At 38.1% G+C, this 12,218-nt stretch overlaps 1 protein-coding gene across 3 annotated transcripts in view; it reads right to left on the bottom strand.

The window, feature by feature from the left end:
- Positions 1–12,218, bottom strand: part of UPP2 (uridine phosphorylase 2) — a 44,721-nt gene that overhangs the window by 18,369 nt on the left and 14,134 nt on the right. For all 3 annotated transcript variants that reach the window (XM_061184026.1, XM_061184020.1, XM_061184031.1), the window contains 2 exons: positions 8,476–8,634; positions 1,410–1,524 (listed from right to left, as the gene is read on the bottom strand). In XM_061184026.1, coding sequence (XP_061040009.1) covers positions 1,410–1,524; positions 8,476–8,634 — 274 coding nt within the window. The remainder of the gene's footprint in view (positions 1–1,409; positions 1,525–8,475; positions 8,635–12,218) is intronic.

Here is a 12,218-nt window from a genome sequence, read left to right as displayed (position 1 = left end):
ACAACAGCACATTGCTTTAATTTCCCACAATTCATAGACCTTCATTGTGCTACATGGGCTGTATGTATCATGTTACCATCAAACAAAAGACCTAGAATCCATGACCATGAGCTGGATGGTCAGCAGGTTGCTTTGCCCACACTGGACACTTGTTAATATCAAGGGGCAACCACAGCAGTCAGGATGGTACATTGCATGGGCATGGGCTATGCAGATAGATCCTTGTATCCCACAACTCAAGAATTATGTGCAATCTTAATAACAGTGTTATCCATTTCATCCCCAAATGCATCATTCCCTACTATTGCTTATTTGGGATAACATTGGATAAACAACAGTCCAGAAGGATGCCTGATCTAATAATGATTGCTAACATTCTCCTTCTCTTTCTGGGTGGACATCCATAGATGTCCTTCTTTAATCCATCTATGAGGGCCTTGGCTGGACTTTATTCCTGTACCACAGCTGTGGAAAGGGCATGATATTTTTGAACATGTTTGTTTCTAGTGAAGCATGACTCAGCCACCTGTGTAATTCTAAGACCAAAGTCTCAGCCTTTTTTTTTTTTTTTATAATTCCCATTCAGTCCTGTCACTCTGTCAACCAAACCTTTCCAGTTACAATGCCCTGTCTGTATTTGCATTTGGTGACATAGTAGAATCAGCCCCTCGCAAGATCTGCTCCTGAAGAAGAGGTTGAAAAAGAAGAAGGTCTCCACAGAACTTTACCTCAGCCCAGGGTGGATGTATAAACAAGGCTCCTGACTAGCTGCCTGACCAGCCAAGGAAGAAGGGAGGAGAGGAGGCTCTGAGAAAACCTTAGGAAGCATCACCCAACTCTTCCCTAAAAGCCTGGCCTGATCTCTTCTGCTGTGTTGATGAGGAAAAGACCCAGCCAAGAAAAGGGTAGTCACTGACATGAGCTAAAAGCAATGTTTTCCTAAGAGCTATTGATGTCTTCTTACTTAGCTGATAAACAAGGCAAGTCTTAGTGATTTTTTTTTTTTACTTGAAAGGACTTATTTCTGTCACTTATAAAATTCCTAAGCTTCAAAATCTATTCGAACCCTCAAAACTTACTCTTATCCTCAAAACATATTTCCTAGCAATCTTCCACTCTTCCCCTTAAGAACACCTAAGTCCATCTGGGCAGTGGGCAGTGGGATGTCTCACGCCAGGATTCCATGCAGGGAAAAAGAGAAAGATTATATACACATGTATTTCTTTAAATTCTTTTAATTTTCTTTAAATTTAAATTTCTCAATTGCCTCAAGCCCAGCCTCCTGACACTTTTTAGCCCATCTGGGTTTCTTCTGGGCTCTGAGTACGTTGGTGTGTTACCACACCAACAGCTTACCCTGTATGGAACAACCACTTGAATTTAATAGTATATAAATCAATCCGTCTCACCTATTCCCCCTGATGTACCAATTCTGATAATGGTAACGTCACAGCACCGGGCATGGTACAGTAATTTAATGAGTTCATGAAGCATAATAGAAATGGAGGGGATGCCCATGCCATGCTGTGGAGAGAAAAGGGAAAGTCATTATACATCTTGCAGACTGATAACACACACAGGACATATTTACTTCCTTCATTACAAGTTAACAGCCCTCAGGTAAATTTACATAATCATTATGACTTTGCCATAGCTGAGGAAAACGTAAGTCAGCTCTAACTGACGCCCACATGACATGCTGATAGATGGGTCCATCTGTGACGATCAAAGAGAGGCATCTCCCTGTCAGTTAAACTGAGTTCAGCCCTCATTGTCAAGAGCAGAAGGTGGGGATGGTGTGGTGTACTGGTGTGTCAGGGCAGTGCCATTTCTCAGCTCCCCACTGGGCTCTTCACAGTGAGTTTTGAAAAAGAGCTCTTTGCAAGAATGACTTGATTTTGAGGAAATATAGATTTGGCTACCATGTATTTAGTCCTTTTCTACTATACTAAATGAAAGAGTAAATCCATTTCATTGCTCTCATGTGTCCTTGTTCATTTGTTGATAATTTTGTATGAGCTCTGAAAGGCATAAGGGTAGAGATGTGGGTTACATCTACACCTAACAATTTGGAGTATTTAATGGATACACATTCAGTATATAGATCATGACTGCAACTCTGGTCTTCCTCAGCATTTGGAAGAGTAGAATCAATGTCACAGAATAAGGGTCAACACAGGTTAGAGGATTTGGCCGCTCCTGGTGGTTACAGTATGTTCTAATAATGCTCCAGAAAGATCCTCCATAATGGAATTTGTAGTAGCTGGAGCTAAGTTTAGAATTGGTGTCTATTTCATTACTAATATAACATGAGAGAGTCAAATGTGGTCTTCAGTATTCTACTCTTGGGCACAAAGACTTTGTGTGCAGAAAAGCACCAGGGGCATCTTGGCAGTTAGATGATGGCTTACACTAATTCTTCATTAACAAATGTAGAAAACCATTACAGCCATGACCACAATATTTTCACCTGAGTTCCCTTCTTCTCACCATCAAGAATATTAAACTATGGAAACTTTGAACCTCTGGGTTTCCCATTTTTGGTTGCCATGGAACATGTTCTGACATCCAAATGTATTGTAAGTCTCCTAGAGGCTATCAATCAAACCTGTATTAGTTGTATGTCCAAGATTCAGTAACACAATAATACTGGGGGACTTTAACACCTCACTTACACCAATCGACATATCATCCAGACAGAAAATTAATAAGGCAACACAGATTTAAATGACACAATAGACCAGATAGATTTAATTGATATTTATAGGACATTCCATCTGAAAACAGCAGATTACACTTTCTTCTCAAGTGCACAGGTAACATTCTCCAGGATAGATCACATCTTGGGTCACAAATCAAGCCTCGGGAAATTTAAGAAAACTGAAATCATATCAAGCATCTTTTCCAACCACAACACTATGAGATTAGAAATAAATTACAGGGAAAGAAACATAAAAAACACAAACACATGGAAGCTAAACAATACGTTACTAAATAACCGAGAGATCACTGAAGAAATCAAAGAGGAAATCAAAAAATACGTAGAGACAAGTGACAATGAAAACACGACAACCCAAAACCTATGGGGTGCAGCAAAAACAGTCCTAAGAGGGAAGTTTATAGCATTACAGTCCTACTCAAGAACCAAGAAAAATCGCAAATAAATAATCTAACCTTACACCTAAAGGAACTAGAGAAAGAAGAACAAACAAAACCCAAAGTTAGTAGATGGAAAGAAATCATAAATGTCAGAGCAGAAAGAAATGAAATAGAAACAAAGAAAACAATAGCAAAGATCAATAAAACTAAAAGCTGGTTCTTTGAGAAGATAAACAAAATTGATAAACCTTTAGCTAGACTCATCAAGAAAAATAGGGAGATGACTTAAATCAATAAAGTTAGCAATGAAAAAGGAGAAGTTACAGCGGACACTGCAGAAATACAAAGCATCATAAAAGACTACTACAAGCAACTCTATGCCAATAAAATGGACAACCTGGAAGAAATGGACAAATACTTAGAAAGGTATAACCTTCCAAGACTGAACCAGGAAGAAACAGAAAATATGAACAAACCAATCACAAGTAATGAAATTGAAACTGTGATGAAAAATCTTCCAACAAACAAAAGTCCAGGACCAGATGACTTCACAGGTGAATTCTATCAAACATTTAGAGAAGAGCTAACACCCATCCTTCTCAAACTCTTCCAAAACATTGCAGAGGAAGGAACACTCCCAAACTCATTCTACGAGGCCACCATCACCCTGATTCCAAAACCAGACAAAGATACTACAAAAAAAGAAAGTTACAGACCAATATCACTGATGAATATAGATGCAAAAATCCTCAACAAAATACTAACAAACAGAATCCAACAACATATTAAAAGGATCATACACCATGATCAAGTGGGATTTATCCCAGGGATGCAAGGATTCTTCAATATACAAAAAAATCAATGTGATACACCATATTAACAAATTGGAGAATAAAAACCATATGAGCATCTCAGTAGATGCAGAAAAAGCTTTTGACAACATTCAACACCAATTTATTGATAAAAACCTCCAGAAAGTGAGCATAGAGGGAACCTACCTCAACATAATAAAGGTCATATACAACAAACCCACAGCAAACATCATTCTCAATGGTGAAAAATGGAAACCATTTCCTCTAAGATCAGGAACAAGACAAGGCTGTCCACTCTCGCCACTATTATTCAACATAGTTTTGGAAGTTCTAGCCATGGCAACCAGAGAAGAAAAAGAAATAAAAGGAATACAAATTGGAAAAGAAGAAGTAAAACTGTCACTGTTTGCAGATGACATGATACTGTACATAGATAATCCTAAAGATGCCACCAGAAAACTACTAGAGCTAATCAATGAATTTGGTAAAGTTGCAGGATACAAAATTAATGCAAGAAATCTCTTGCATTCCTATACAATAACAACAAAAGATCAGACAGAGAAATTAAGGTAACAATCCCATTCACCATTGCAACAAAAAGAATAAAATACCTAGGAATAAACCTACCTAAGGAGGTAAAAGACCTGTACTCAGAAAACTGTAAGACACTGATGAAAGAAATCAAAGATGACACAAACAGATGGAGAGATATACCATGTTCCTGGATTGGAAGAATCAATATTGTAAAAATGGCTCTACTACCCAAAGCAATCTACAGATTCAATGCAATCCCTATCAAATTACCAATGGCACTTTTTACAGAACTAGAACAAAAAATCTTAAAATTTATATGGAGACACAAAAGACCCCTAATAGCCAAAGCAATCTTGAGGGAAGAAAATGGAGCTGGAGGAATCAGACTCTCTGACTTCAGACTATACTACAAAGCTTCAGTAATCAAGACAGTATGGTACTGGCACAAAAACAGAAATATAGATCAATGGAACAGGATAGAAAGCACAGAGATAAACCCACACACCTATGGTCAACTAATCAATGACAAAGGAGGCAAGGATATACAATGGAGAAAAGACAGTCTCTTCAATAAGTGGTGCTGGGAAAACTGGACAGCTACATGTAAAAGAATGAAATTAGAACACTCCCTAACACCATACACAAAAATAAACTCCAAATGGATTAAAGACTTAAACGTAAGACCAGACACCATAAACCTCTTAGTGGAAAACATAGGAAGAACACTCTTGGACATAAACCACAGCAAGATCTGTTTTGATCCACCTCCTAGAGTAATGGAAATAAAAACAAAAATAAACAAATGGGTCCTAATGAAACTTAAAAGCTTTTGCAAAGCAAAGGAAACTATAAACAAGACGAAAAGACCACCCTCCGAATGGGAGAAAATATTTGCAAATGAATCAACGGACAAAGGATTAATCTCCAAAATATATAAACAGCTCATGCAGCTCAATATTAAAAAAACAAACAACCCAATCCAAAAATGGGCAGAAGATCTAAAGAGACATTTCTCCAAAGAAGACATGCAGATGGCCAAGAGGCACATGAAAAGCTGCTCAACATCACTAATTATTAGAGAAATGCAAATCAAAACTACAATGAGGTATCACCTCATACTGGTCAGAATGGCCATCATCAGAAGATCTACAAACAACAAATGCTGGAGAGGGTGTGGAGAAAAGGGAACCCTCTTGCACTGTTAGTGGGAATGTAAATTAATGCAGCCACTATGGAGAACAGGATGGAGGTTCCTTAAAAAACTAGAAATAGAATTACCATATGACCCAGCAATCCCACTACTGGGCATATACCCAGAGAAAACCATAATTCAAAAAGACACATGCACCCCAATGTTCATTGCAGCACTGTTTACAATAGCCAGGTCATAGAAGCAACCTAAATGCCCATCGACAGACGAATGGATAAAGAAGATGTGGTACGTATATACAATGGGATATTACTCAGCCATAAAAAGGAATGAAACTGGGTCATTTGTAGAGACGTGGATGGATCTAGAGACTGTCATACAAAGTGAAGTAAGTCAGAAAGAGAAAATCAACTATTGTATATTAATGCATTTATGTGGAATCTAGAAAAATGGTACAGCTGAACCGGTTTGCAAGGCAGAAATAGAGACACAGATGTAGAGAACAAATGTATGGACACTAAGGGGGGAAAGTGGCCGGGGGTGGGGGTGGTGGTGGGATGAATTGGGAGATTGGGATTGACATATATACAGTAATATGCATAAAATAGATAATTAATAAGAACCTGCTGTTTAAAAAAATAAAATAAAATTCAAAAAAAATAATGAACAATGCTGAAGGAAAAAAATATAAGTAAAAATGATAAACCCCCCCAATAAAGACAGCAATTAATCAGTTAAATACAAGCAACTACAATATCAACAAAGAGAAACAAATAAAATTTATATTCTATCACCCATTGACAAAATAATACCAAAACATTAGAAAAAAAGATCTGAATTGATACATGAAATACACACAAAACAGCTGTTATAGCAGACTATTTGAAGAATAGAGGAAATTTGAAGGAAACTTTAGAGAGATACATACATACATACACACATACATGCATACACGTATCGATGATAGATGGAAAGAAAAAGAAAGAGAGGAAAGAAAGATAAAAGAAAGAAAGAAAAAGAAAGAGAAAGAAAGAAAAGAAGAAAGAAAAAAAGAAAAGAAAGAAACGAAGAAAGGAAGGAAGAAAGGAAGAGAGAAAGAAAGAAAGAGAAAGAAAGAAACCAGATGGGTAGATACATACACAAAAGATGGAAACATGTATATCACTAATTCTGAATATGGCTACAGTTCCTTATTTGCATTTTTCTGTATTTTTTAAGTTGATCAAAATTAAAAACATTACTTAATCAAAAAAAAAAAAATGTATGTCCAAGATTAACAAGACTGGACTCTACCACTAATGAGTAAACTCTCTAAATCTCATTTCCTCAATTGTATATTAAGAAAATGAACCATTATTTAATCTATTAGGTTCCTCCTAAATCAGATATTTGATAGGTTTATGATTATCACTTAATATGTGGCATGGTGATAAAATGACAAATGGGCTTGTATGTTTCTGCTAGACTCTCTTTCTCTCTTTCTCTCTCTCTCTCACACACACACACACACACACACACACACACACACCCCTCAGCAGCTGCTGGAGAGGAAGAATTTTCAAAGAAGTGGTCTCAACTGGAAATCCTCTTTCTGCCTAGTGAGGCTCATTTCTAATTGTCTGACCCCTCTGGACATGATGCATATTTCAGTTCCTTTTCCCTGATAGACAGCAGGATCAGTCTACTGCTGTTTTTTTATCTTATTCTGAAGTTCTACTACTTGTTTATGATAGTTTCACATTTTTATAAATTTTACTTTTCTGTCCCTACCCATTGTGCAAAAAAAGGACAAAGAGTTGTAGTCTAAAAGTCAAGCAAAAGTTAGCAAGACAAAATGTGCCAAGATCAGGGGTTACTCAGTTTCTTTCTAATGTAGCTTTTCTGTAATTGTTGAATGAACGAATGAACGAATGGATTCTCCCATGTGAGCCCAAAGCAGGTTTCATGTATTTTGTCCCAGAGGGGAGACCAACTTGGCTGTCCCACTGGTGTTGCATAATTTTCCCTTCTTCAGTCTAGGCTTCCAGCCATGATCATCCATCCTTCCATCTCCACGTACCATAGAGCAATTGATAGATAGTAGTTATTCCCCAGTGCGGGAGTCACATATAATCCAGCTCCTTAGAATTATCACATCTCTGCAGTGGATTCTTCCCTTGTCACCTGGCATGCTTAGCTGTGCCCCTTATGAGGGCTGCAGTGTCCAGATATGTACAGACTCAGAGCTATTGTTTCAGAATACAGCCCTGTGGCAGAGAGACCCACTTGGAAGGCAAGCTGGGTGCACACACATGTACACTCTGCTAAGTGTATGCTGTCCTGAGTCCAAGAGGGAAAGGGTCTCTGTGTTCCCTAAAATTGCAAGTCATTCCACTTTCATATTGTCTCAGGACACTGTGTGTCCAGAGTTGTTAACATATTCTAAATACAGGAGAGCAGTTTGCAAGAGCTCCATGGAAATGTATTAGCAGCTTTTCAGTGAGCATATTACAGTGTTAAATGGCACCACTTGGGTAATCCTGAAAATTGGCCCCTGTGTACTAAAAGCCCAACATTCCCAAAGCTGGATAAAGGATAGAGGAGAAAAAATTGCTGGTGGCTTATTAATCAGTTACAAACTAAAGAGAGGAAGTGTGCTTTGAGGGTTTTTTCCCCTAACTTGCATAGCTAAGTGGTAACTAATAAAGCAAACCAAAGTAGCACTGAATGTTATTTTCTGCCCCTAGGACTTTTTCCAACTATGAATGTCACACCTGGACACTTAATTTATTGTGTGAAAATGCAAAGCAGGAGGGGAAAAAGAACTCCTGTATTTGGAAGTTCCCACTTTCTTTTGCTAGCTTGTGATGACTACATGACGTGCAGCCATTGAGTACTTACACTGATAGAGAGCACGGGACCAATTTTGTACATACAATATCTGTCAGTCCCGGCGCAGATGTCCTTGACGTCCTCTTCACTGTCTTCCAATCTGAGCTCCTTGTGCATAAAGAGTGCAAATGCTTTCATTCTGTTAGGGCTTCCACCAACGCAGACAAACTGTTAATAAAAATAAACAATCACCTGCCTTAGTAACTGAGATAAAAAGCAAGGGTCAGCTTTCAACTTTAATGTTTTTATTTTATTTTTCAATTATATTCTTAAGGGTATATGTAGATGTTATGGTTTATGTTCATGAGTTAACTAATTGGCATCATTAACCGGTAAATAAGGCAACCAGAAACATAGTTTATGCACATAATTAGTAATGAAAAATATAATCACAAAATCAAAGTAAGTGTTGATTTTGTTCAGGTGGGTGTTTCCTGGTGTTTTTGTCATGGTAAACATCAAGAAGCATCTTAAGCGGATATAGGCAGCTTATTGTTGGGCATTAGTGGGCTATAGGCTTAATGTGTCAATTCTGAGGACATGGAAATAAGTAACATGAGAACTACAAGTTTAGATGTGTTTTCTGATTCCATATTCCCAATCATACGTTTTTATTACAAAATATACTATGTTAATTTAAAGCTTTAAAGAAAGCACATCGAGACTTCCCAACTTCTCATTCAGAAGACATTTTCATGGAACAAGCCTTATCATTGTAGACTAGAAATCGCACTACGGTATTTCTTCATTTCCAACGATTTGGTTTTATTTTTGTCTTATTCACATTTTAACATCTCTGAAATTACAATATGGATTGTGGTCAAGAGTGTCAAATCTAATAAAATATGGTAATAAAATTGTCTGGTGGTTGCTTATGCAATAGCCTCTTAGGGGTACATCAGTCCCAGGGATGGGAGAGGTGGATGTCAGAGAGAGGATGGGCATGGCCTAAGAGCAGCGTGGATGAGTAGCCAGACTGGTGGGGACCAGGGCTCAGCAGTGGGGAGGAGGAGTGGCAGCAGATGTCAGAGACCCGAGGAAGCACAGCCCACAGAAAGGTGCCAGGTGCAAAGTCATTCTGGAATCTGAGCTGAGCAGTGAGGTGCACAGAGTCTGAAGAGGCTCTGAGTCAGAGAGATAAGGCAACACAGTGGTTAAAGGACTAACCTTTGAGGTTAGAGAAACCTGGCTTTGCACCCCAACCCTGTCTCTGATTAAGTAGTTTGTTCAGTGTTATACATGTAATCTCTACGTGCCTCAGATTATCATCTCCAAAATAGAAACAAACAAACAAACAAACAAAAAAAAACGTAGTATCCTTCAGAGGGTTTTTGTGAGGATAAGATGGGATTGAACATGATGGGGGACAAAGCCAGGCACTTTCTGAGTGGTCAACAAATGGCAACTTCCATTTTTCATATCATAGAGCAATTTCCTGGCCCTGCTTTTGAGCTTGCTTATTTGTTTCTGTATTTGTGGAATTTAGTGCAAATGAAGCTAGTTCAAATCCAGTAAGGAAAACACAGCTAGTAGTGCCTGACTGATGTGGGCAGTGTTAGGCAGAGCTTCAGAAGGATTGCCAGTGAGGCCCCTCACAGGGATAAAGAGTATCTGCCTAAGGAAATAACTAACTGAGGTTGTAGAATTAGGTGCCCGATTCACAATTTACTGTGAGTATTGGGTGGTCTCATTACATGATGCATTTTGTTTCCATTTAGCAAAAATTCCTGTGCCACCCTCATTCTCGATTGTGGGATGTAATTATCCTTTTATCCAGGCCCTCTGCCTCTCTTCTACCCTCATTATTATCTTTTCTGTGTCTTCTTATGAATTTCTCTGTTGGGGCCTAAAGTTGGTAATGAACTGCAATGAAAGTTAGCCATCAAGGCTGAGTAGCAAAGAGGATAAGACCATGGTCTAAGGTAAGTTTTTAAATTAGTATTGATTATTCGTGAAATTTTCCCCTCTGTTCATATGGATAGTTAAGACTTGGCTCAAGATCCAAGTACAAGGAGGTCATTTTTGTTGTTGTTGTTTCCTTTCTACAAAATACAGTAGTTTGAAAATAACCTCAGTGTGTGGTGCCAGTAAATGTAAATTACAACTATTCAGATTGACCATAAAACCAAAACAGATGTTGGAGAGCTTGTGGTTTGAATTCTTCTTTGAACTGTAGATATTGCTGTAATCAACAGGAATTTCTGAATGTTTCTGGAGACATAAAGATGATAAGTGTAGACAAAAGGGTTTTTGTTCTTGAAGACTTACTTCTAAATCACACTTACTAAATATCACCTCTGGACACAATTTTCAGTCTGGCTGCTTTGACGAGGAGTAAAATATGGCTGAAGACCACCAACCAACAATGACTTTAAGTGACACTTTCTGTGATTTATGTCCCCCCCAAAAAATGATCATTTGTCCTGGTTTTGTCAAAGAAGATAGAAATGTCTTGGGAAGGAGTCTGAAGCATTACAAAACTATGTTAAGGACTTTGCCTAAAGACTGCCAGAATGAACTCACTTTCAAATATGCCTAGTGTCTTGAAAGACTTAGCTTTGCCATGTTGTATTTATCTGGTCCTACTGCAGTATATGTATTTTGTCTGTTAATAAAGGAGTATAGAGACTTAAAATACATACTACATAGTGTTATAAGATAATGCTTTTCCATGTTACTTGAAATTTCTAGGGAGAGATTGGAGGGTACCAGTTACTGATTTTATAAAAGATATATTTGGAGGTTGAATTTGAGTAGATAACTTCTAAAGATACTCCACTATATTTTTCAACTGATTGATTGATTCAAGTCTATATGACAAAAGACATTAGCTGTTTACCAAAACTGTTCCCCCTTCTTTCTGGGCACACTACTAAACTCAACTTCCCAGCCTCCTCTTCAGTTAGATGAGGCCATATGCCTGAGTTCCAGCTACTAGAATGTGAACAGAAATGATGAGTGTCACTTCCAGTTCTAGCCCATAGAAATCTCCCATTGGTGATCCTATAGATTGTCTTCTGTTTTTCTGCTGAATGGGTGCTGACACCCAGGGAAACTTTGCAAGGCACTCCTTGAAGGTGACAGAGCAACAAGATAGAAGGAGCCTGGGTCCCTAATCACCAATTGGAGGAAAGCCACCGATTGACCAGGAACACCCACTTGGTACTCAGTGTGAGTGAGAAACAAACTTACATTGTGTTAAGCCACTGATATTTTGAAGTAGCAACTAACAAAACCTTTTAAGTACAGTAAGTAAGAAAATGAAGAAAATAGGAATGTTTGTCAGAATCTTTAAGATTTAAAATTTTACACACCCAGAGTTCTCCTTTTCTTTGAAGATAGTGCTATTAATAATGATTATCATCTCTGTGAAGACAAGGCTGAGTTTTCAGGTACTGATGGATTATGTCCTCTCTTGTTAGCTAGAATTGCTGCCCTGGTATTTAAGGGAGTTGAGAAATTGAACCTAGCATGTTCTTATTCAAAGATAAGAATGTAACTGGAAGGAGGCAAGTTTCTGAGAAGAGCATCTATAAATATGTCAGACTTTACCTGTTGCCTCTAAAGAATAGGTTAAACAGCCAGTTCTGATCATTTGGAACTACATTACCTGCTCCCCAATCTACACCCCCCACCACCACACACACACACTTTTGCCTCCTGTGCATCAAAATGGCCCAATCAATAGAGTTGTTCTCGGGTAGAAAAAAGTGGGTTCTAAACCAGAGCATGTCTTTTTATCCAAAAGAGAA

Source organism: Eubalaena glacialis, chromosome 1 (assembly GCF_028564815.1).
Source record: "Eubalaena glacialis isolate mEubGla1 chromosome 1, mEubGla1.1.hap2.+ XY, whole genome shotgun sequence".
NCBI lineage: Eukaryota > Metazoa > Chordata > Mammalia > Artiodactyla > Balaenidae > Eubalaena > Eubalaena glacialis.
Note: the sequence above shows the minus strand (reverse complement) of the source record. Positions and strands in the feature narration are given on the sequence as shown.